Source organism: Thunnus albacares, chromosome 18 (genome assembly GCF_914725855.1).
Source record: "Thunnus albacares chromosome 18, fThuAlb1.1, whole genome shotgun sequence".
NCBI classification, from domain to species: domain Eukaryota; kingdom Metazoa; phylum Chordata; class Actinopteri; order Scombriformes; family Scombridae; genus Thunnus; species Thunnus albacares.
In genome coordinates, this window is record NC_058123.1 from 15,628,304 (window position 1) to 15,653,196 (window position 24,893).

Here is a 24,893-nt window from a genome sequence, read left to right on the forward strand (position 1 = left end):
CTAAGGTTAGTGTAGAAAATAGAAGAAAAAAGATTCAGACATGCACAGAAAAATAAAGATTACAGAAAGTTTTCAGAGGAAATGGAGTCTCACATATACACAATATGCTACAGAATAGTACACATGTACACTATAATATATTGTAATGCTGCATTTCCAAGCACACATTATTACTTGCATGCATGCATTTCATTTACATTTTGAAATATATTTTTTTTTACATATAGCAACATAATATGCACCTTAAATAATTTTTACAACAGGGCATGTTTGTTTGTGCAAAAAGATGTATTACTTTTTTACTCATGTTGTTTAATCTATGGAACTGGAACATTTAAGTTATTTATAGTGTGCCAAATGAAGACTGTAATTATATTGGTGTGCAAAAGGGGGCAATATGAGTTTTAAAGTAGGCAGAATAAAATAAATAAAACACTAAACATAACAAAAACCTGGCCTACTACACGTTTAGCACTCGTGCTGAAACATCGTGATGCCAATCTCTCAGCTTGTTGTACTTGTGTCCTATAGCTTCTGAGTCCAACTTGTTCACCCTGATCCGCCCCATAAGACAGGAATAAAGGAGAAAAAAAGAAAGTTGGAAGGTTAAGATAGAGAAGAAAAGTAAAAGATAAGACAGGAAAAAGCACAGGAATAAATGGAGGAAAAAAAACAAATCACAGGAAATACACAGCTTTGAAATGATTTACTAAAATGAGTGACTATCTCGTTGCAGATGTGGCAGATGTGCAATATCTGCCCTCTCTTTAGTAACCGCACACTGAACAAAATCTCAATAAAAGAAGGAGAACAGGAATCTCCATCTGGCGGGGCTGCTATTATTGTACCCACAATACCATTTAATTACCCACATTTCCAGTGAGTGACACACTGATCGGTTGTGGATATGGTACGGAGGGCAGACTGTGTTTACTGCGGATTAAACTGATTGAAGACAAGAGAACAGCAGTAGCAATCACAGCCTATGATGAATCTAAGGCTGTGTCCACTCAACCATCTTCCTCTGAGAGCTCTCAATGTGGTTTCTCTAAATTAAGCCCTAAATTAAGCATGATACTGTGGGACCATAAGATCAGGAAATCAAGGCTTAACTCTGAATCAGAGGCTCCTAGACATGCTTACATGAGTACTTTGAAGGCCAAATTTGAAACCTCTATGATCAAGGGAAAAACCATACCATTGCTAAAACATATGCATTACTTTCTGCAGAAGTACTCACACACACACACACATACACAGAGAACTATCACTCACACATACCAAATGTGATTACATTAAAAACCACCAGCCACTTACTTCTTTCCACTGTTCTCTGGAACTTGCTCTGCAACAATGAAGAAAAAAAAAAAAAAAACACCAATGAAAATAAATTCAAATGTGCAATAAATGGTCCGTGAGAATATGGGAAATCACACAATCTCTGCTCCAGCTTGTTCTACAGTAGGTTCATCCTGTGATAGTAAGAATTAGATTAACCTTGACCCTGATGTGACTTCCTGGACCTATCCCCAAATTGTTCACAGATGCAGAAACACCATACAGATTGGATATACATCAAATGCTCAAATCTCATCATATATACTACACCAATCTGGTAATATCATTTGACAAAAAAGAGCAAAGGCGACAGACTAATCTCTCCTCTTACTTCATTCTAAGAAGTGGGTAACTGTAAATGTCATTTTGCATCAGTTAAACAGATCCACACGCACACGCAGCCCCTATGGATGTAGGCCCAAAGCCGCAGTCTGCTCATGTAACCATCAATGCCACTTATAGTCAAAACAGTAATATAAAAAATAAATTCAATCATATGGTGATGAAAGCTTTCTTCTATTATTTAAAGAAACTGCAAAAACACTATAATCTCCAGACGCAATGGAGTTTTAACAAGAGACACATGATTATAAAACAAATGAAAGTCATATAAAAGCTTCTAACAACAACATGTTAAATAGGATTACCCTAAAAATGGACATCTTTGGATAAATGAGTCACACGCTCCAGCTTCAAGTAGTTTAAAAGATATAAAAAGGATCTAACAGCAATATCAAGCTGAGTCTTAAAACTATAATAACTCAAATAAGTCCTAAGATAATATTCAGCCACGTTCAACACTTAAAAAACAAAAAACAACGTGATCACACTGAGATTGGTACATACCGTTCTCAGTGCCGGTGAGCTGGGCCAGGATACGGAAGGAGCGGGACTGGGATGTGCCGGTTCGTGGGTGCCAGTCCTCTGTGTCCTCAATCAGGCGCTTCTTGCTGGCATCGCTGGGTGGGGGCACGTGGTTCATCTCGGGCTCCACACCAGGTTTCCTGTGCAGCCAGATCAACCAAGAAATAATGACAACGAGAACATCTGTGTCTTGAACATACAGTATGAAGTGTATCAATGAGATCATCACTGCTAAAAACAGTTATTAAGTTGTTAAATATTAACTCTTCAGGTTAATAGTACAACAGAACACCTCTCCCTCAGGATAACACCGTTTCGGTTTATACACACAAAAACTCACATTCATCACAGCAACCAACACACACAGTACACATAGCAGAAATATATACTGTTAAGGGTGTTCCACATTCAATCAAGTGTGCAGCTTGTAGATACATGTTTCCCAGTATGACCTAACTGCCGTTTTAGATTTCACAATTACCTCCTAGGTCTAGCTGGAGGTGGAGTTCTGTAGGCAAGCAATGAGAAGGTAGTGAGGAAAAATGCACAAAGGCATTAAAACATTTAAAAGTCCCTTAAAGTGTTAAGTATGACAATGTTGTTTTGATATGAGAAAGTCATGAAAATGTTCTAACCTATACTTACTTAAGACTTCTCTGAGGCTCACTATTAAAGAGGTAAACCACAGAGTAGAAGTCAGCCAGAGAATAAAATGATATGCAATATTAAAGGTATTGATTAATGATAGTAAGTAAGTGAAGAGCAATTAGGCTTAGAATACTAAAATGGTGTAATTATACACACGACTGCATGGTATTATCAGTGAAATGGAGCGTTTGAGAGATTGAAGTGACAGTGACCATATCTCACCACAAGATGGGAGTAATGTGCTTTGAAAATAAAGGATCACCTTTTCCTCAAAAGCTTACTTGATGGTACTCTAGAACACACTAATATTTATTTCAAGTGTTCACATGCACTGTTCAATTCAAGTGCTGCTCCAAACTGTGAATCAATTTCATGTCAAAGTCCAAGTATGTGCAATTTTTATTATGCGTGTGTTTTGTCTGTGTGTGTGTGTGTGTGTGTGTGTGTATGTGTCAGATGATGTGAAGGATGATCATAGAGAGCACACAAGTAAGGCTATTCTTAGCTAAAGCAGAATATATTTGGCAGTGATATGAATGGCCTTGAGTAAACATAGTGACAACAGTAGCAGATGGAGCTAGACAGATGCAGAGCCGGGTGACTTCAGCAGCCCAGCCTGCAAATACATGTGTAAATACAGTATAAGCTAACACAGATCCCGATGTCACTGATGCCACTGAGAAGATGAATGAAAAGTATGAGCTGACCCTCACTGGGTGCCCTGTGATATCTCAGAGATGGATTATTTACAGGGATTCGCGGTTTGTTTGGACCTTAAAATGAGTGTGTACTGTAAGTAGATGAGCGCAAGCGTGAGGGTGAGCTCAAAGGGGTGCAAGCATGCCTTTGGTAATGATAAACCAGAGAGATGTGAAGGCTGTAATCACATTCCACATGGTTAGAAAGCTACTGCAGCAGATATATTATCATTCACAATACTAACTTGGTGTCTGTCTCTTCTTCCTCCTGTGGGCAAAGAAGGGGTAAATGGAAAAGGATTGAAGCAGAGAAGGAGCGTGAATAGACCAGTTTGAGAAAAAGAGCAGAGTCCAAAACACATGCCCTTTAATTGAAAGGCCCTTCTGAGATAATGTGCAGATGGAGAAGCAGAGAAACACAAAAACAAAGCATGCAGGTCAGGCCACAAAAACACACACATGCCACAATAAATACACTCTGCCTCTATAAGATGATATTCCAAGCTCTTAAAAAGGTTGCAATGACAGAACTGTAGGTGTTATCAGATACCTACACTCAATCTCTTGATTGTACACCTCATACCTCATTATGAATATGTCAGTTATCTTGGCAGCGTATCACTAAATGTGTTTTGTTTTCTGTTCCTCATATTTTCTGTTCCTCATCTGGCCAAACCCAGAATAAAAAGATTCTGCAAATATTTTTTGTAACATTTGTATGAAACACATACACATATAAGTAGACACATAAGTAGGTTTCACAAACACATTAAGTGTAAAGAAGTATAATAAGCCACTTTGCTCACTGAAAGCCTATAAATACAGATCTCTATTACCTATTTTTTTTAGGTGACATGAAGTAAAAATGAGTGGCAAATCACTTAACCGCAGCTCAGACTACTGTAACCCAACCAGTGAGCCAAACCCTGCTGATGAAACCCAGTCCAGCCAAATTTTGCTCTGTCCCTGGTCCCTTGAAGCATAGAGTTGCCAGGATTCTGTCTAATTAGAAACAAGTGTTACACCAGCAGTGCCTTTTGGGCTGACTGTGTATTTGGCAGAGTTGTGAATCCCAGCGTCAATTATAGATAGGCAGGCAGTAGCATCAGTTAATATGTTGTCTAGACTCTGCTCCTCTTCGAGTTACCCTGTAGCATATTTAAACAAGATGTGCAGCGTGCCTTGGATTTTCCTTATATGCAGCTGGGTGAAAACACTGGTGATGGACTGTTTCACTGTTAGCTTTTCAAATAAGAGACATACTTGGCAGGGAAATAGACCATAAAGTAATATAGGCAGAGCAGAACGGAATATTTCATTTTCTTTGATACATTCCTTCAGGTAGAATGCGAAGCAAAAATGTCCACAAATCTGTGGCCTCTGTGAACCACAACTCCTTCTAGACCTGCTGCCTAAAGCACACAGTATATTATTAAATCCTTGACGTTTTGCACTTACAGTACCCCCACATCAATAGTGAGGTTGTTCCATATTTATACACCAGAATTAAGATTTGCTCTTCAGATAAAAATGGGACAGTGTAAGAAAAAAAAAAACTTGGTTTGATGAATGGTACCTACCCATTGAACTGTTCTGAAAGCCCCTGGCTCTCCAAAAGACCTCGTCTCTGTCCCATAGCCACCTCACAGGCATTGACATTGGAGTAGAGGTTGATAGGTGTGTTATAGACAGAGGGCTGTGGGACATTGGGTTGAGAGGAGGGGGCTGTCACTCTGGCTGGAGAGGAGGAGTTAGATGAGGAGGAAGAGGCAGATGGGGACGTGAAGGCGGCGCGAGCAGGGCTAAGCCTGGGAACTGAGTTGGCTGGGGCAGTGTCTGGAGCAGTGAGGCTTGACTTCAGCGGAAACGGAGGCTGCGGTGGTTGAGAAGGGGCAGCTGGTGTGAAAGCAGAGGATTCAGAGGGGATGGAGGCTACTTTGGAAGCAGCTGGGGAGGAAGAAGCCGTCACTGCACTGCTGTCCCCCCCAAAAGGCCGGGCTGTCTTGTTGTATGCGGTGTTAGGCTGATTTGATGGCTTGGTGTATGTGGTGCTCGGGGCAGGGTGAGTGATTGGGACAGGCTTAATGATTTCTTGAGGTTCATCCTAGATAGAAGTGGGGACACACAGCATGCACACACAACAAATCCACAATAAACTAACGCATGTAAACCAGCATTCTCAAAAGCACTGCACAACAATCACATCAAAATCAATGGTGTTTTCACACTGCTGTAAGAATGAAAGTCATGCCTGTGCCAGTTCAAGAGGTGCTATAAAATGTGGCCTCTCAGGTTAGGCATGCCAAGCAAATTTGTGCTCTGATATAATCTCAGAAGGGCATGTTGAGCATGCTCACTTTTAAGTAAACTGGTACAATATTCATGAAAAGAAAGGTATTCAGATCAACTTAAGTTAATATGCAAATCTAAAAGTGAATATTTGACTTCATACCTTAGGCACTCCGTCTTTAGGGGCACTTGAGGGTCTGTGAAGACAGAAAGAGAATTATAAAAATACTGCTCACAAAACATCTGGACATGCTAATTGCCAAAAGGATTAAACTTCAGTTTATGGAATGGACCGAGGGAGAGTTGGATTACTTTGTGTCCCCTGCTGTGTGGCATAATTCAGGGCACCACTTTTGAGATGTTGATACTTTGTGGCATATGACCAACCACCTATGAAGTATCATTTTTCTTGGCCAAACATTGGTCTCATTTTGCCTGTGTCTGCTTTTAGTTAAAGATCACTAGAGAAGAACTACAAACAGTGTAAATGCATAAATGAATGCCAACTCACAAGAACAAAAATCTATATACTATTGTGCTGTTGTATTATTCACAAAATGTATTCTAAAGACTAAAGTATTTATGGTCAGAGATACATTATTGTAATCTTGAATGCCAGAACATCCTTGAAACAATCTAAGAAGTAGGGTTTTCAAAATGAAACAGAATAACTGTTAATTTAACTATGAATAAATAAAGGCAGCTAAACGTTTCCTGCATTGGATGACCAATCTCATGCATGGTTCAAGCTCTGAAAAATTGACTTTTATTGCGTACTGAAATAAATGGAAACAAATGGTGGCCTGGAAAGAAGGAAATGTCTAAAAACGGAATCCTTTGGAAAATAGTTAATGACTATTAAATGCAATTTGTAGCGAAGGGACTAAAACATGGAAAGTCACCAGTATGTGAACACATACTACATTTGGGTGTGTGTCCACATGCAGATTGGTGTTGAAGCATGGCATATGTCTGATTTACACTTGATGATAGAAGCAGCTGCCACCGTTCTATCACCTGTCAGAGAGGAGGGTGGTCTGTTTGTCTATTCTCTTGAGATGTCCTGGATAGAAACCAACAAAAATCCAACAACTCTTTCATCCCCTAATTTTGTTCCATTCTTAATTCTTGCAAGCACCGTCTACCACGTTATTAGAATTTCATTATTAGAAAGTCACACACTTTTTGTTTGGATTTATTGTGTATTAATGAAAATCAAAAGTACAATAAACAATGAACACCCCTTCTTGTTAGACAAAACACTTGCATGCCCCTGCCAGGTAACTTGAATGTCTTAAAATGACTCCCATCAGTGAAGCACTAAAACTCAAATGCAGACAGATGCCTTCATTAACAATGTGGCTATATTTGGTCCGGACATGCAGACAATGTGTCCCTTATTCCACATTAAAAAACGAAATACAAAAAAAAACCCAGAGAGTGGCTCCGCAAAGCTGGTTCCTGACCAGGAGCTACGGTATGTCGGCTGGCGTCTTTCCTTTCTTTGCCATATTAGGTAAACAGTCAACAAACTCTCACGTATTTCCTTTTTGACTGAGCAGAGGCGCAACAACTGAGCCTGGCACTGGATTATTAAAGAGCCCCACCCTCCAACCAGATGCTGATGTCATCCATGCCCATACTTACATTTTACAGTTTCCATTTAGCAGTTAATATACTCTATGCTTCTTTTCCGATGTACTTGTATTATTGGACTTGCTTATGGAGAAACACCATGATGTGCCAAGGAAAACAGTGAAAGGTCTAAAGATCAAATAGAGCATTCCATTACAAATGGGACTCAGTCTACAATGAGCCACTGTGTATCTGCCATCAGTGTCCCAGAGTGGGGCAATTGGGCGGATTCACACTCTATCTGTCTTTTCCCAGAGCAAACTGAACAAACACTAGCTGGGGAGATCCTGTGAACATCTGCTATTTCTGTCCTGCTCCCTGGCTAGCTGGACTTACTTTTGTTCTGCTATCACAAAGTCACACCAGGTGATTGTGTAGGTGCGCATGCATGTATTTGCTTTTTGGTGCCCACGTGTGCACATGTGCATTCTGAGGGAGACAAGTGTGACATGGTGAAGAAGTTAAGTTTATCTCAGAGTAACTGAAAAGTATCATGAATGATTTCTGAAGTCAGGTATTTTTTTAGCGTTGCGTGAAGTACATGTGTACTTTTCTAAGTTTTGGGTGAGTATAACTGTAGTATAACTCATAACATGAGTTTACGACTGAATATGACAACCAACATATAAAGTGAATAAAATCTAGAGCATCTCTTCGTTCTGCTCCATGAAAACTGTAATGCAGCTTTGTGTTTTATGCATTAAGTGTTATTATTCTCAGGGTTATTCAATAGGCCAGATGTTCCTTCAGAAAAGTCATGATTCCAAGTTTCATGTGATTTTGGCAACTAAACGGATACATACTTGTACTGTAGATAAAGAGGGATCATTAAGATTGATGAAATGATGAAATAGAATAAGAAAAGTACATTAAGTATTCTTTTTATAAATAGGGAAGTGTAAATTAGAGGGTTTTCTGATCTTGGCAATGTTTATTTCTGTGCGTCAGACTACTTTCCTTCTACATCAAAGCAGCACACCAGAGGCGATACACTGTGCTTCTGTACGTGTTTGTAATACAGATAAATCCTCCAACCTTCCCCTGTTGCAAAATGGCTTTGCTCAGCGCAGAACACACCTCAGTTTGGTTCTTCCTGATCTAATATCAGGATGCCCTGTTTTATTAGATTACAGACGCTGATATCTTCAAGATTTATTTATGGACTATATACCAAAAAATCTTGGAGCTAATAAATCTATTCTTAAGTGCAAAATATAAATAAACATTAGATTAATATGACAGCAAAAGTGTACTTGGAAGAAAAAAAAGAAAGTCGTTGAGTGTGGTTTTCATCAACCTAGACTTCTATGTGCACCCACTTTGTCTCTTACACACACACGAGAGAGAGAGAGAGAGAGAGAGAGAGAGAGAGAGAGAGAGAGAGAGAGAGAGAGAGAGAGAGAGAGAGAGAGAGAGAGAGAGAGAGAGAGAGAGAGCTCCAAAATGAAAAGAATGAGAAGGTTAACCAGAGGAATAAGCCTGAGGGCAAAGCAGACTGACGCATTTCCACCCTGCCTGTGTCTCTGTGAGGGCCAAAAGAAACAGTCTGGCATGTGGCATTTGACTGGATGATGGAGAGGCTAATAGACACAGCTTTCTCAACACACACACACACACACACACACACACATCTTACCAGCCTTAATACATTTTCTCTTTTTTTTTTCCTACCATGAAGGGAAAACTGCTCATTTAAGAGTAGCCTTTCATTTTTCTTGCGCTCACATTTTCACTTCACTTTCACACTCAGTTTCTGAGGCAGAAAACTGCACAGGTTGCAAAAGTGATAATCCTCTGACTCCAATCATCTGTCACTGTCACTTTTGCTTTATTCTCTAGTCAGTTTTGTGTAATTTAATCATTTTAAAGCAAGCTAGGGGTCAGAACTCGGTATAGATATTATATGATACGTGTATTGTAGAATTCACACATGCTATTAATGTCAAGCGCCAGTTATATTATTCCATTGTGTGATGCATGTTAAAACTCTGTGGGAGACCAGGCAAAGACTATCTGTTTTCTCAGATTTACCACTGCATAAAATTTTGAGCAAAAGCATTGAGAAGAAAGAAAACAAGGAGTATAAAAAATATAGGAAAGCAAAACAAAAACTCCAACAGAGGAATGTGGAATCAGTGGGTGTGGAAAATAACATTTTTTTCTGTATTTCTGTTTTTCTGTGCAGCCAGCCTATCCGTTCAGTGGCAAAACTCGCAGCTTGTGTCTGGCATATGGCCTCTCCTGTCAGAACAGAGGGCTTTAAAACTGTGTCACCGCTAACAATGACAGAAACGTGACTGCTATTTCCAGAGTTAAAGCTTATTAACATGTAACTGGACTGCCTGTTGCTGCTGTCAGTTGCCTGGATACTTCACTAACATGGTTATTGCCCATGTCTGCTCAGTCTCTGGTGTGTCTGTACACGTGTCAAGTAGGAACTCTGTGCACTTGACCATATCAGCCATCACATGCATCATAGTGATGCGGAGCATTCGTACCTCTCTGTACAGTATAACGCTTCACTGTGCAAGTGATAACTCTCTGCTGATGTGTGTTTCTCTTGGCAAGCAAACTGTGGAATAGAAAAATTTAACCACAGGACCAGACAAAAGATATTCAGATTTGCATTTAATTGCACTTCCAAGCCGCATCAAGACCAGGTCGATGAATAGAGCATGTAGGGAGATGAGGGAGTTCTCCTTGAGGTCAGATTGCTAGACACAGCAACAACGGTAGGATAAACTTTGGTTAATGTATCTTTTTTAATGCAGGTCCAAGTATAAGCCCCCCATCCTTTCTTACTTTTCTTCCGACCACCACACCACATCTGGCAAAGGCAGCCAGGAGTCAGCGGGGGCTCTGGGCTACATTGGATTGTCCTCTACTTCACCCTGTTATAACTATAGCATTGGGCCTGCTGGGTGTACATTAGCCCTGTATGAGAATATCTGTAGTTTTAATGCACAGCCGCATAGCTGACAAGTGTTTAGCTACACTAAGTGGCCTGTGGGCAAAAAAAACCCCATCTGTATCACATATTGTAGCTATATCAATGTGTGGGACAGCCCAATAGGTATAAATGTATTTGAGAGGTTGCAATTTTGGTAAAATTATCTAGTAAGAGTATATTGAAAGTCTAAGTGTAAGTCTAAGTTAATGTATGTCATTTCCACTTTTCATCTAGTGACTTTTTTTTTGAGTTGTGGAAACTCAAAAATATTGCCTTAATGGTCTGCTCTGTCAGACATCACACCTAATTAATTTGTACAAAAGTTACACACTCAACACCTTCTAAGAGCATCACACGGTTGTTTTCCCCATGAAACAACATGTGTCCTGGACACACGAGTACGTTACTAAGTGGAAAATGCGCAAAATCTGAAACACTTGTGCTGTGGGAGCTGACATGAATTCTTCAGTAAAACACCAGGATGTGGTTGGATCACTGAGCTAGCTGCGTTGATCTGTATTATCTTTGAGGTTTTTGGACCCAGGTGCTGCCAGCCGCAACCTCTGGGGAGTGGTGTTTCATTGCACTCCGCTGCATATTTCAATGACAATAAATAAACACCAATTATCATACTTTCCGAAGGCCACTTCCCACAGCCGCCTGGTCTAACTGACTGTTAGCTGCTCGGGAAGAAGGTTTCCATGATAGCAGAACAAAACGTACCCGTGAAATTCACTGAAAACTGCTGGTCATATCAACTTTTTTCTTGACTTTGTTTTTTGGAAATACAAACATGATGTTTCTTTGAGGCAGACCACCCAACTAAACTTCAGTGCAGAAGAAGCGTACTTCCTCCTTCTTACAAATAAAGCAAAGGATGTAAGATCCGAAAACATGATTTGATAAAATCACTATAGCTACTTATAGCTCAGAAAGGACTGTATGCAACATATATGGAGTATGTTCTGTTGAGGTAAATCTTACTGTGTCACTAATGCATGTACTAATGTGCAGTAATTGCTGAAGTGGAGCTCACTCTCAGACTGAAATTTTAGGATAACCAGTCTGTTCTGTTCATGAACACTACTGCATTAGCTAAAGTCAACATCTGCCGCTCTTCGTATAAATGTGCATGGTGGTGAAACTTAGGCTGTAAAGCCTCACCAGATAAAAGGCTGCATCCACCACACAAACAGCCAGACTCAACATAATTACTTTTAATCTTCCAGGATGTGACTTCCTCGCAAGCACAAACTGCAATCCCTAGCACTTTTACTCTGGGAGTGATATTCTCCCAGCAAGCAAAGACACAAGACATCTTTTCCTGAGACCACAATCTTGGAAAGGAAAACCTAGTTTCATCCTCTGTCACAAAACACATAACTGCTCTTTGCTCACTCAGGCTCATCTCATAGGATCTGTTATGATTTACTGTATAGTGGCACACAACAGGATAAGGAGAGTACTTTCAAACCCAAAGTCCATTTCCTCTCTGATGAAAACATGTTTCCCGTCACCTAGCAACAGGGAAACAAGGTAAACATATTGACCTCAATAACCCGGAGTGCCTTTGCTGGCTAGACAATATACGGAAAGACTGCATGGTATGTAATACTTTAATGGTTTTAGCTGGATGCATTTTTTGTACATCCAGCAAAACAACATTTCTAGCTATTGAATTAATGATGTGTGACACAACACACAACTATTTCCATTTTATGTTCACTAGTTAATGTGGTTAATGCAGTTAAAGGTTTTATCTCTTTTGGCCTTGACTTTTTGCATATACTTCATTATCTACACATGAATTAAATCAGTGCATACAGCTGAGCACACTGGTGAAAGCTTATACTGTAAACGTGTTCTGTTTAGGAATTACATAAATAAGTAGAAACAGGAAGATGTATGGCTGTAGTGTATTGGAAGCAGATGTTTTCATATTTCCATACTCACACTATGACCATTTGGATGTGCAAGTGTCATTTTGAGGAAACACCCACAAAATGTGAACAAAGACAAAGTGACATAATGGTTACTGAACTTTAGTCACATTAATCATCTTTCGGCACTCTTGGAATGTTATTATGACCCCAGCAGTCTTATCAGTGATCATCAAGACCATAAATCACATCTGGGAACACTGATAGAGGAAGTGTTGCTTGACAGAAAGAGTCAATAGTGCCCTTTTTGCAGATTTTCATGGAAATAAAACTTCATTTTCACCTGGATTTTATGTCCCCACCCATCCAAAAGTTTCCAGGATCCAAATATTTCCTGCTGCAAGAAGACAATGATTACCCCGGTTTACTTTATATTACTATATATACTTTATGCTTTTCTTTTTTTATTTTGTTTTTTCCATTTTAACAAAAAACTAAAGTAATGAGTCCTGTATACTGTATTTCCTTTTGTGTACCTAAGGAAATAATTTTAATAATTTGGACTAATAAAAATTTCTACAAACCAGCTTCTAAGAATGTAGAAATAAAGCAAACTTCATGAAAGAAAAAAAATGCATGGATTATTTGTAACTAGGAGACCTTTGTAACTCCCTGCACAAATTTCTAGTGGTAGTGGGTGATTTTAGTTGTAGTTGAGAGTGTTTGATGTTTCATTGTGCATTGATTACCCACAGAACATTACATTACATTACATGCAGCTGTGGGACACAGCTATTTTAGGAATATTTTCCCACGATTAAAGCACAGAGACTCCTTTATCCTTTGATGTGGTGATGGAATGATAGGACATGCAAACCGGGCTCCGAGTTTTTCTGTCAACATGTTTTACTGCTTTCAAAGCGTGCGTGCTTTGCCTCCATTTGTTTGTGTCACTAAAGCTGCTCTTCTTTACACTTGACTGCAGAAAATGTACTGTGTTTGGCTAAAGACCTTGGCTCACATTCATTAGAAGAGATCACTCTTTGAAACAATGTTTTTTTATTTATCTTTAACATGAAATAAAATGAAAAGCCGTTCTATGTAACAAATTCTTAGGTGGGTGACGTGATCTCAGCACTGGACATTCGGTACTTGCTAAGAAAAGTAGTGTCAAGTCTGAGCTATTCTTCTGTATTAAAAAAATCAACTCAAGGGGTCTGTATAAGTTGGACCACACACACACATACACATGCGCGCGCACACACACACACACACACACACACACACACACACACAAACTTTGGCCTTTTTGCAAATAGCCTATGAAAGTTGTTTAGGGCACTTGCCAAGTGAAACCTTTGCTTAAATGGACAAATATAATAACTAAATCCTCAGTTGGATCCCTGTTTTCTTTTCTTTGAAACATTTATTAAGGAAGAGGGAGTTTTAAGAGCTTTCATTAAAAGTGCTCCTAATAAGGGCTTTAATATACTCAAGGGCCCCAGAATACTAGGGTCTTCCTTTTTCCTAATGGGAGGAGCAGAGGAGCAGGATTTGACACAAACCAAAACTGAAGCCTGATCTGATGACTTCTACAGATTCTGTGCCACACAGGACACAGCCAGGAAGAACATGTCTAAATCGTTAATCAAGAACTTGCCTGTAATAATTCAGAATTCAGATGGTTCTTCATTTACTCTGTGTATGTGTTAATATGAAATACAGCCACTTTCTCTGTGCTAGCATCACAGCTTTAGGGCATGTCCTTACTGAAGATCAATATTGGGCCGACAGTGTAACTGGGACTTTACCCTCTGTGTTGAATGTGTTTAATAAAGTCTAAAATGTAATGTTGTACTGTAACTTGTACAGCTTTGTCCTAGAATTATCTTTCTGGAACACAAGGGATTCGCTCTGAATACATTATCATGCCAGCCAATCTAATCGAATTATACTGCAGATGACAAGATACTTAAACTGATGCTACTGTGCAAGGAACAACAATCTTAATCAGGTCTTTTTAACATTTCCAACGTCCCTACAGGACCTCAGGGGCATAGCATCTGGTGTGGCAGGAACACTTAACTGTTTTAAATTAGCACTACAGAAGTGCATCTGTTTCAAATAGTGAAAAGGCAAATTGAATACAGCACAAATAAACCAAAACTGGCAAGTGCAGTAAGTTTTCTATTGCAGCTTCAAGATTGTTTTTATTGTCCGGTCACTATCCTGTGACAAGTAGCTTCTAACACATACTGGATCACTTGGCTCCCCATAGGCTTAAATACACACTGGTAAGCAAAATCAACAACACATGCAAACTATTGCTGAGCTCGGAAAACACCTTTACAGTTGTTAAATAAACTATGAGAATAAATGAAGAGGAAAACAACACGAAGCTCAAGGATGTGTAGCTAAACTGTGCTTAAAGTACCAGGAGGACTAAAGAAGTGTGTCTTGTTATATGTACGTACATAGTACAGTAGTTTTCACTGAGATCAATAGATTATATTCGTAGAAAAAGTGTGCTCATGTGTGCATCTTTTACCTCTGCAGAGTGAGGCTGAGATTGCCTGTGCAGGCTTTAATCTTGTTCTGGGCCTCTAGGTGAGTCATGCTGTCTGTGGAAATGCCGTTAATGCACAGAATGATGTCTCCAACACTCATCTTGGCTTTGGCTGCTTTGCCTCCATCTGTCAGCTGCGATGACAGACAAAAAGAAAACAATCACACTTAATCACATATTTGAGTATTCACAAAGCATTCAGTTCGGTTACACCAACTCTGCCTTTTGGTTAAGGAAGATTAAGTGTCAACATTCTTGTTCGAAGTGACATTCATGAACACACAGAAACATTCAAATCTGCTTCAAGGTTGTACTGTGTTTACATTTGGAACTTCATAGTTATCATCGCTCTGCAGTTTAATAAAACGAATAAGAGAAAAGGGCATTTAACTAAAAAATGTAGTATATGCACATTGTGTTGAGTCATTTCTTATAATCACCAGTTATTGTGTTCTCCTTTCCATTTCCTGTCTTATGTAACCTTGGCTAGATAAGATAGTCATCTTATTCCCTTCACAACATCAACATTGCAACATTCGTGGGACAAGGATTCTACATCCACCAAAACAATCTGCCCAGAAAAAATTTCAAAACATTCCCACAATGATGAATCACGCTACAAAATGACCACATGATTATAAATTAAAACCACATGGTTTCGATCCAAAGGCTGAAAATAAATCCTATTGTGTGTCAGGATAAGAGTAATTTCTACAAATTAAAGAAATATTTTGCAAGTGTGTTAAAATTTTGAACTGAAATTGCTAATTTATGTACATATCTAAACAAAACATTCAGTACTTTTCACTAACACTACTGCCAATAATTACAGCTTCAAGTGTTTTTGGTTTTGCCTCTTTCAGCTTTGCACAACTGCATTTGGGAAATTAAATTCTTTCTTGATGATTCTCTGAGGTTCTATCAGAGTAAATAACAAACTTAGTGTTGGGAAATTGTAATCTTGAGTTCTCCCCTCAGATTTTTAATCCAAAACCACATGCGCAAGGTAGCCACATTCATGTTTTTTGCTGGGTCTCTTCAGGACATTCAGACACTTGTCCTTAAGCCACTCCGGCGTTTTCTTTGCTGTGCTTCTATCATTGGATAGTTTGTGTGCACTGGAGCAGGTTTTCCTTAAGGAACTTAATGTACTTGGCTCCACCTCTAGTCCTGACCCACCCAAAGTAAAATTTATGTCCAGTCAATCACACAAATGAATCTTTTCTTTATGCTCTTAGAGCTTTTAGGTATTGAGCTAACCTGACGCGCCAGATGGTTTGTTACGCAAAACCATCTGAGAAGCCGTCTTTGGAAACTGTTTGGAAAAAGGCAGGCACTTTCAAAAAATACTTGGCAGGTGATCGGATGAACCATCTCTCTGTCACTGTCTTACCTTGCGAGGCAGCTGGATTCGCGAGATCACGTGAGAATCCTCATAGGACATGATGGGCATGATGTCATGATCTCGCAAATCCAGCTGCCTTGCAAGGTAAGTGTTGAGCACATCCTTTGTAAAACTGGTGTATTTTAAACTTTTTATATGTATTGTAAATTTAGCATATTTCCCAAAGCAAATGAAAAGTGAGGAGAGGCTTAAAATAAGAAATGTAAAAAGCCGTCCCATATCCAGAGGTAAAACCATTTAACACCTAATTGCTTTGACTCAAAGTGTTGTAGAAAGCTTTAAGCTCTACAACTATGTGTCTATCAGAGAGTAGCATGAGGTAAGCTTCACCATGCTGAGACTTGCACTTACAACACCGGATGCAGCCTAATAAATCCGTGACGATGGGATGACTCTGTACCAGGTGTGGTGATCGAACGGTGATTACACAAAGCTGTGAACATCTCATCAATCACTCAACACACCCAAAACCTGTACAGCCACGCTGACTTTCAGCACAGGAACAAATAAAAAAAAAAAAAGAACTCTGTGTACTCATTATGTTATGACCATATCTTTATGTCATCTCTCAACGGTGTGAAAGAGCAGAACCTGAGATGCTTGAAGCCTCACATATTTAAAGCAAAAAAGAAAAGACATTAAACGGCAGGTCGGATGAGGCCTATGAGTGTGTTGAGAGATGGAAAAGTATAATGAAGAGGGCATGAGGCATGATGAGAGGAAAGCCATATTATCTGTCAACTCTGTTGACTACAGCACATGAAATTGGGACTCAAATGTCAGAACAGAACCATAAATGTGCCAGCCTCCTTATGCAAATGCTCAACCACAGCCATCTAAAAATCTATAAACCATCACACCCACAATCACCAAATCTAAATGCATGAAAAAGACTTTTCACTTTCAGCTGCCTTCATCACACTTGCTTAAGAGTTATTATATAAAGCAAACCAAACCAAAAAAAAAAAACCCAAACACAAAACAGTACATTCCTTCTCCACACAGCTAAAGAATGCATTCAGGTTAGGTAACTCTAAAACCTTCCCCTGGTTTTAAAAAGGAGACAATCAGACATGAAGAATGTGCCATTGTGTTAACCCTCATAATAACAAAATAGGGGAAAAGAGTGGGAGGGAGGGTACGAAAGAATGAGGAAGTGCCGGCAATGACTGGAGGGTCGACGGTGACACATTTCTCTGGAGTCATGCTTCCATGGTGTCATTATCAAGTAGCGGGAAGTGTTGAATGCATAGCTGAGGCTGATGTATGCATACCAATGTCTTGGAAACCTATAGTGCAGCTACATGCTAAGTACTATTCACAAAGTATAGGGTGCTCACTGCACAGGCACATACATGGCTTAAACTGACTCACTTGCTCACTCAGTGTCTGACACAGACTCGTAGGCACACCTGCCAGCGAGTCTGTCCTGACTCATTCGCTCTCAATAAAATAACTCATTGCTCTTTAGGGCAGATGCCAACAAAGAGAGAGCAAGCAGTTTTCAGAGATCACTGGCATCTGCTGTCCTTTACACAAAACCAGCTCTGTCTTACTCATACAGCCCCAGAGGTTAATGGCAGAGAAAAGTTGCTGAGGGATTGCTGAATGAACGTATCCCAGGGACATGTATTCTTCTGTCTCATTCTCCCAGTGTGCCCCTCTCAGCATGCATGTCTATGTTTATGTATGTGTGCTAAGAGAGGAAGGGGGAATGAAAAAGATCTTAAGTTCACTCCTTCTAGGGATGTGAGAAAAGACAATACCATATAGCTCTATATTTGGTAATTCCTCAAACGTGTCCTATTTCAAGACAGAAGGAGAGGAGAAGACTGTTGGAACATTCTCAGAATAATATGCATTTTTATATGTGGTTAACAATGTTTAATGCTTTAGTCTGCGGTGAACAGAGAGCACTTTATAAATCCAAACTTCTATCCATTCAAACACCGTCTTTCTCACATGGATACAAAACAAATAGATTATGTTACAGTAAGAATCCCTGGCATCCGTAGTCTATAAATATAAATCAAGAGAGGTCTGAAACACTCGTGACAGAGAGCAGATAAGTAATGAACTGGAACTTTGGCTGTGCTACTCCAACTCTCTAAAGAGAGCAGGATGTTTTAGCAGCATGTTAGCATACGCTATCAAACACATCGTGTAATTTGTGCTAAGTTACTATTTTCAACCTTGCTTAGTCAAATAACAAAAGGGTTTTGTGTTAGTCTCCCAAATGAATGAAGCGTCTTTCCAACTGCATTTACATGAATGGGATGCTAGCCACATAATGGTGTGGCTGCTGTGGTCCTCTCCACACTGCTGAGTTTACTGCTGTGGAGTTACTGGTAATGACTGGTTGTTCCACACTACATGTGTAAGGCCTCTGTTCCTACAAATGTAGCTTGAATACAGAATATTGCACAAAAGATGGCAGATCTGACTGAGGGTTTATGGTAAAGCCTATAGCACACTGGAGATTATGACATTAGTAGCTAAAAATTTATTTCGGATACAAATGTCTTTGTGGCAGAACTCTCTCTTCGTCTAATTGTAAAGAGATGAAGAACAATTCAGAGGGCTTTTGTACCAGAATAACTATAAAAACAGTATGAAGTAGAGAGAGAAGCTTTGACAAATTAACAGTCTATTGCTTCCATGTGTCTTCAATCCATCCTTTCATATAGCCATAATCAAATACAGTCATAAAAGAGCAAAAAATCAAGTTAATAATAAAGACTATTCAGATTGAAATGTTTACTCTCTGTAATCAACTTATCCTAAATAAAGGCAATAAATTAATTAAGGAAAATAAAGGATTCCATAAGATTGATTATTGGTGAAAACATGACAGAGATTCTGTTTAGATAGAAAGCTGCTTTGTTAGGTAGTTAATACAACTAGATTTATGACATACACTGCCTCTCCAGATAGAAGTCTCTGTTCGGGGGAGAAAGCTGCTGCCAAAAACTCTACACTGGAATTCTTCACTAAACAGATCATCAATGCTGTATTTTTAAGCTGCTGATTTACAGTTCCAATATTTCAAATTTCACACACTCTTTTTGAGAGAGGGAGACAGTACTACTATTTATAGTGCATCCTTTAAAATTGGACACATTTACAGTTAAGGTAGGCTACCACATGTGAGATAATGCTTTATTACTTAGGATACTAATCATCTTCCCTGCTGTTGTGTTAACTTCCCTTCAGTGAAATTATGGAGTAAGGAAAAGGGTTGTGGTCATTTCTCATTCGAGAAGTCATGTTACAGGAAGCGTCTTGTGGTGGAGGCTGAAGGCCTGTGAGATGCATGTCATGTCTGTGTAGAGTAGACTAAGATAGAGGACCTTATATGGAAAAGACTTGGGCCTTACATTATGTCATTACAAATACACAAGGCTAAAGCAGGTTGACTCACTTTTACTATGTAATTATAAAGTTTTCCAAAAATGACTTGCTGACAAACTTCCCAGTTATTTAGTAACACTGTTGGTTTTATGAGACCATGTTTTTTTTTTAATCCAATGAATTTAATTTATCTGAAAATGTGACTAATGTCTTAAAAATGTTGTCTGTTTTGAAGCTCATTGCACGGTGTCATCTTCCCCTTTTAGGAGGCATGGCTGTGGTCTCTGCCTTCAACCTGTAAAGCTCATCTAAAAAGAAACCGTTTACCCAGCAGAATCTTTGGGATGAATCTGTCAAGAGACCATCAGACAGCGCAGCACAGCACAGCGCAGCACAGCAACCTGCTGAGCTAGCACAAGCAAAAGCAATTACAGTTCACAAGAGGCAAGTACAGTTTATTGTCAAGAGACTCTAACTCTTCTCTTTTACGTTTGCACACCTGCAACACCTTGCAAGAATTGTTCAAAAAGTACAGAAGAGAAAGGAGAAGTACATGGAAGAGTAGAATACAGCTATAGGGAGGAGACCAAATAGCAGGTATTCTTCTCCTCCAAGCTACACATCCCAATTAACGGCACTTGAACAGAGGTAGATCCACGGTTGTCATGGTTTGACCCCAATCTCTTACTACATCAGTCAGGCTGCTGGAAAACACAAGATGCCTCACAGACCTACGTAGGGAGCTCTTAGTCAAATCGCCATGACAACGCAAACAAAACAACACAAAGCAGTACCAACCCTGCACTGAATACTGAATGCTCTTCAGTCAGGTCAGAAACAAGCCCGACTGACTAGAATTGCTGAGGCAGATGATATGAAAAGGCTTCAGGGCTTGAGCCAAGTGCCCATGCTGGTTTCTACCTCCATCCATGGTTCGTTCAACCACCCTGCCAGGTTTAAAATGGGACCACTGGATTTCTACCCAGCAAAATCACAAGTTGATTCAGAGGTAAAACAACATTATAAAAATGTAGCAATGACTGTGGTAAATGTTAAATGTACTGCATTTATATTGCAGCTTAAAGGTTAGGTCTGTCTTGAAACAATGTTCAGGTGCTCAAATGAACATTGAAACAGGTTTTTCTTGCTGTAATCATTCCTCCTGTTCATAATGAGCATTAAGAGATTCCTTAATAATGTGCTTACAATGTGATGTGATACAAAGTGATGGGAGACAAAATTCACAGTACTCCTCCCATGCAAAAAATGTATTTAAAAGTTAATCTCAGGCTACTATGAAGCTTCAGCAGTTCTTATTAGTCAAATCAGTCTTTTTAGTGCAAAATTCCTTCTTTTTGTTACTATCCTTCCACCACGGCAAAACAGGAAAAGACAAAGAGGGAAGTTTAACCCCTTAACGTCCCTTTTTATAGAATTTTCGCCTATTTGGCATACCCAAATGGAAAAGCTTAGAACAGAAGAACTGTAAGGCCATGATGCATGAATTATTTGACAGGTGATATCTTCTAGTTTCTGGAAATGTGCTTGTTTAGCATGTGGCTAAAACACAAACAAAACTACATCAGTTCAAATAAGGCTCAAAAAAGTGTTTTTGGTCCTCGTCTATAATGAGTCATATTTGAATAACAATAATAAGAACATCCTTTATGCCAGAACTGTGCAAAGCACCATATACCTTCTACATCTTGTCAACCTGTATAAAATTCCAGACCTCTAGCCTAACCTTATGGGAGCTAGGGAGTCTTTAGTTTGTGGTGTCACTGGTGTCCCCGAACCTATCCAATCATCTCCAATTGGCCAACTTGTGCCAATTGCTTTTACTCATTACTGCGTGATGCTACCACTTACAACTGGCTTAAGTGGGTTGCCAGCGACCCAATGGATGTTAAGAGGTTAAACTAAAAAGACTGCAGTTTTGGAAGCTATCCACTCATTTTGACTAACTCAGACTGCTATGCTCCAGTCAAGCCTCATATTAGCTTCAGACAAACTTTTAAATACATTTTTGCACAAAATGTGGACTGTGGATTTTGTCCTCCATCACTTACATTGTACTATAAGCACCTTTGGAGGGGATCTTTTACTGGCCGGAATTAGCAAGAGGAATGATTACAGCAATAACTTTGTCTTGCAGTCCAAGCTGCAACTATGTCCCCTTCTTCTCGATGGAGCAAACTTTCTAAGACAGAGAAAAAGTGGACTGTTCCTTTAAACATCTTTCATCAAAACAAAACTGTTTGAGTGATCTAAATCTAAATCAAAAGACAGCTTTGTTATTCTTTATAGCTCTCCATAGAGCAATGGGGCGATTGAAAGCAGATGCCCTCAATATAACTCTGGACACCAGGCAGATCTTACTGGGATCAAACACATACTGCAGATAACAGTCTTCTACAAAACCCATATGTAACCTGAACACATCTTTAGGACCCTGCATAGAATCACGTAGAATTACAGATGATTAAATATTCCTTGTGAAATACAGTATACACAAACATGAAGCTGTGAAATACTGGATAGATTCAAGTAGTTTCTACTATATATCAGTTTCTGTGTTAAAATTCTCAAGAGATTTTAAACCAAGAGACAGATAAATAATACAGACTCACTGTTTGGCAGCTATGCAGCACAGACCACAAGCTATCTGTCTCAGTGGTTTCCTGAAAGGCCAGGGGAGTTTTTCGCTGCTTGATTTCATTTTTTCTGGACCTGAGCTGAGCCAAATGTTATGGCTCAATGTCAGACAGGGCAAGCCAGATCATTCTTTATCCAAAGAGCTTCACAAGATACAAACTTCTTTCTGTATTAACTGTAAATCAATGATGAAAATACAACAAGCACATTTTCTCTAATGGCAGGTTTATTAATTGGATTTCACATTGGAATATTTTGGGTGCGATATAATAATTCTTTTGTTCTGAATTGAAAATTGGGCATAGCTGAATGTCACTGGGTGTTCTCCTCACTGTTCCTCTACCAATCTAACTTGACAGTATTTTTAAGCTGCGGGGAAGGAAAAGCAGTGGGTTTGGTCAACCTTTCAAGTTTGGCATACAGTACATGCTGGATTTAAAGCATCGTAAAATGGCTGTAAATATAAAGAATGTCTGGTGAGTAAAGGATACAGTATGTTTACAGTCAGATCAAAGAGCACAGTGAAGGATGGTTTAAACCAAATTAAATCTACAAAAAGAGACAAGATACACTTTATGATATTTAGCAAATACATTATTTAACAGCTTCTGTGGGGCTGACTCGCTCTACTGGATGCTTCTCTCTTAAAACAAATGCACAACGAATACCATTTTACTCTTTGATGTGGGTTGCCCAGATACACATCATCAAATTCCTCTTCTTTCAGAGTGAAAGTTGCATCATCATATTAAAACATTATGGTGGTGCTTAAGAAGAACACATCTGGAGACTCAGAGCTGGCTGCAGACATAGAGATAAAAGTAGTTTGCGCAATGTTCGCTCAAATTATCACATGCCACTATAACAACAAACCAAAGGATACAAAAGACAAGTGTGGGGGGGAGTTAGGGGTCAATGGAAAAAGAGAGGAGAATTTCACTGTGCTGACTCCCAACTGACCTACAGCAAGCAGCCATTTAATGTGAGTGATTATCCAACGCGCACACACACACACACACACACATCTGCAAACTGACAGTCATCCACAGTGGGGTTAGTGACACAAGTATTATTTATTTTTAGTTCTGATTACCTTCTTTTTTTAAAAGAAAAAAAAAAAAAGCTAGTCCAACCATTTAAAAAAAATGTCCTGTCCATTGCAGTGTTGAAAGTTTTCTTTTCCTAAACAAAGCAAAAACAATAAAATGTTGTGGGTGGGTGCATTTCCCATGTGGAAGCCAGTCAAGAAATGCCTAAAAAGGAGCTAAAATAGCCACAGACAACTTGGAAGGAGAGAGGGGGAGCAGGAACAGACACCAGCACACATAATGTACATGGCAAGGTCGTTCCTCCATATTTCATCCATACAATAATATCAGGTGGTCTCAGAAAAACATTTCATCTTAAACACAGAACCATCACACGTCAGTTTTTACAGAATATTAAATGCAAACCTTTTAAAACACACAAACACCTACAGTTAACTACATGCAACATCCCTGCATTGTTCAAGAAGAAAGTTGACAGCACTGTATCAATGGTGTTTTGATACATGCAGACCATAATTTGTGGTGTTGTTATCATGACTTCTGCGGGTTTTGTAAGTATTTTGTTTTGAGTTTTTCTATTCATACTGTGACACCCAACTCAATTATCACAAAATACATATGGTCTACATCAAGGCCAAATATTCCTAAAAGAAAAACATCAGCCAGCAACCGGCCTTACATACTGTACTGTACTGTATGAAATCAGTTGCATATGTTAAGCTCAAGTAGGGGTAATTACATAATAATTCCATGGGAATCACATCCATCTAAGCAAAATAAATATGAACCCTAATGTGACAACAACAGATGCATATTCTTTACTGCAATTTAAGTGTATTTAGCATTGTGGATCTCTAATGAACCTTAAAATAGGTCTGTGGTCTACACAATTTTCTCTTCTCTCCTCTAATGAAGGAACTGAAGTAATGTTTTAACTATTGGCAGATGTTTCCATATATGTGACATCTACTCACTTACTCTTCCCTTTCTGAATACAGTTACCCCTGTAAATTAGAAATAAGTTACTAACAGATTAGTATGTGTTGCATATTCTCTCTATTCTTCTTTAATGGATGTACGAGGAGTAAGGGCTCAGTGATGACTACAAGAATAATGCTTTCACCCTTCTGCAGCCCATTGCGAGAACACAAATCAATTCTCAGTCTCAGCCTCAGCAAGAGGGCACAGGATGTCCTCCCTCATATTTGGGAAGATCAAAATGGAGCAACATAAAGAGCACACGTCCAGCATGCATCATGTTGGCTGTAATTTGTGTGAGGTTAGGCTAAGATAAACAAACAATAGGAAGACTTATTCCTGGCGCCAGGATGATAACAAGTAATCTGAACCATTTACGGTGTCTCTCACAGGTCATGCGCTGGGATGAAAATATGTCACGGGAATGGCACAAACCAATAATGTGATGGAATGAAAAGCTGTGAGAGTCATATTGCTCGGCTCGGCTCGCTCCAGACCACTGATGACTCAACGCAGGACTGCTGGTGGACACAGGATGTGTTCAACACTTTTACGATCCATGGAGCAGCTACTGTATCCACCACCAT

General features: G+C 39.3%; 1 protein-coding gene across 5 annotated transcripts in view; it reads right to left on the bottom strand.

The window, feature by feature from the left end:
• Nucleotides 1-24,893, bottom strand: part of pdlim5b (PDZ and LIM domain 5b) — a 39,743-nt gene that overhangs the window by 7,479 nt on the left and 7,371 nt on the right. The window contains exons 3-10 of one of the 5 annotated variants that reach the window (XM_044334054.1): nt 14,851-15,002; nt 6,001-6,034; nt 5,129-5,652; nt 3,794-3,816; nt 2,838-2,868; nt 2,684-2,710; nt 2,185-2,342; nt 1,318-1,345 (exon numbers count right to left, since the gene is read on the bottom strand). In XM_044334054.1, coding sequence (XP_044189989.1) covers nt 1,318-1,345; nt 2,185-2,342; nt 2,684-2,710; nt 2,838-2,868; nt 3,794-3,816; nt 5,129-5,652; nt 6,001-6,034; nt 14,851-15,002 — 977 coding nt within the window. The remainder of the gene's footprint in view (nt 1-1,317; nt 1,346-2,184; nt 2,343-2,683; nt 2,711-2,837; nt 2,869-3,793; nt 3,817-5,128; nt 5,653-6,000; nt 6,035-14,850; nt 15,003-24,893) is intronic. The other 4 variants (XM_044334057.1, XM_044334058.1, XM_044334059.1 and 1 more) reach the window with 4 other exon arrangements.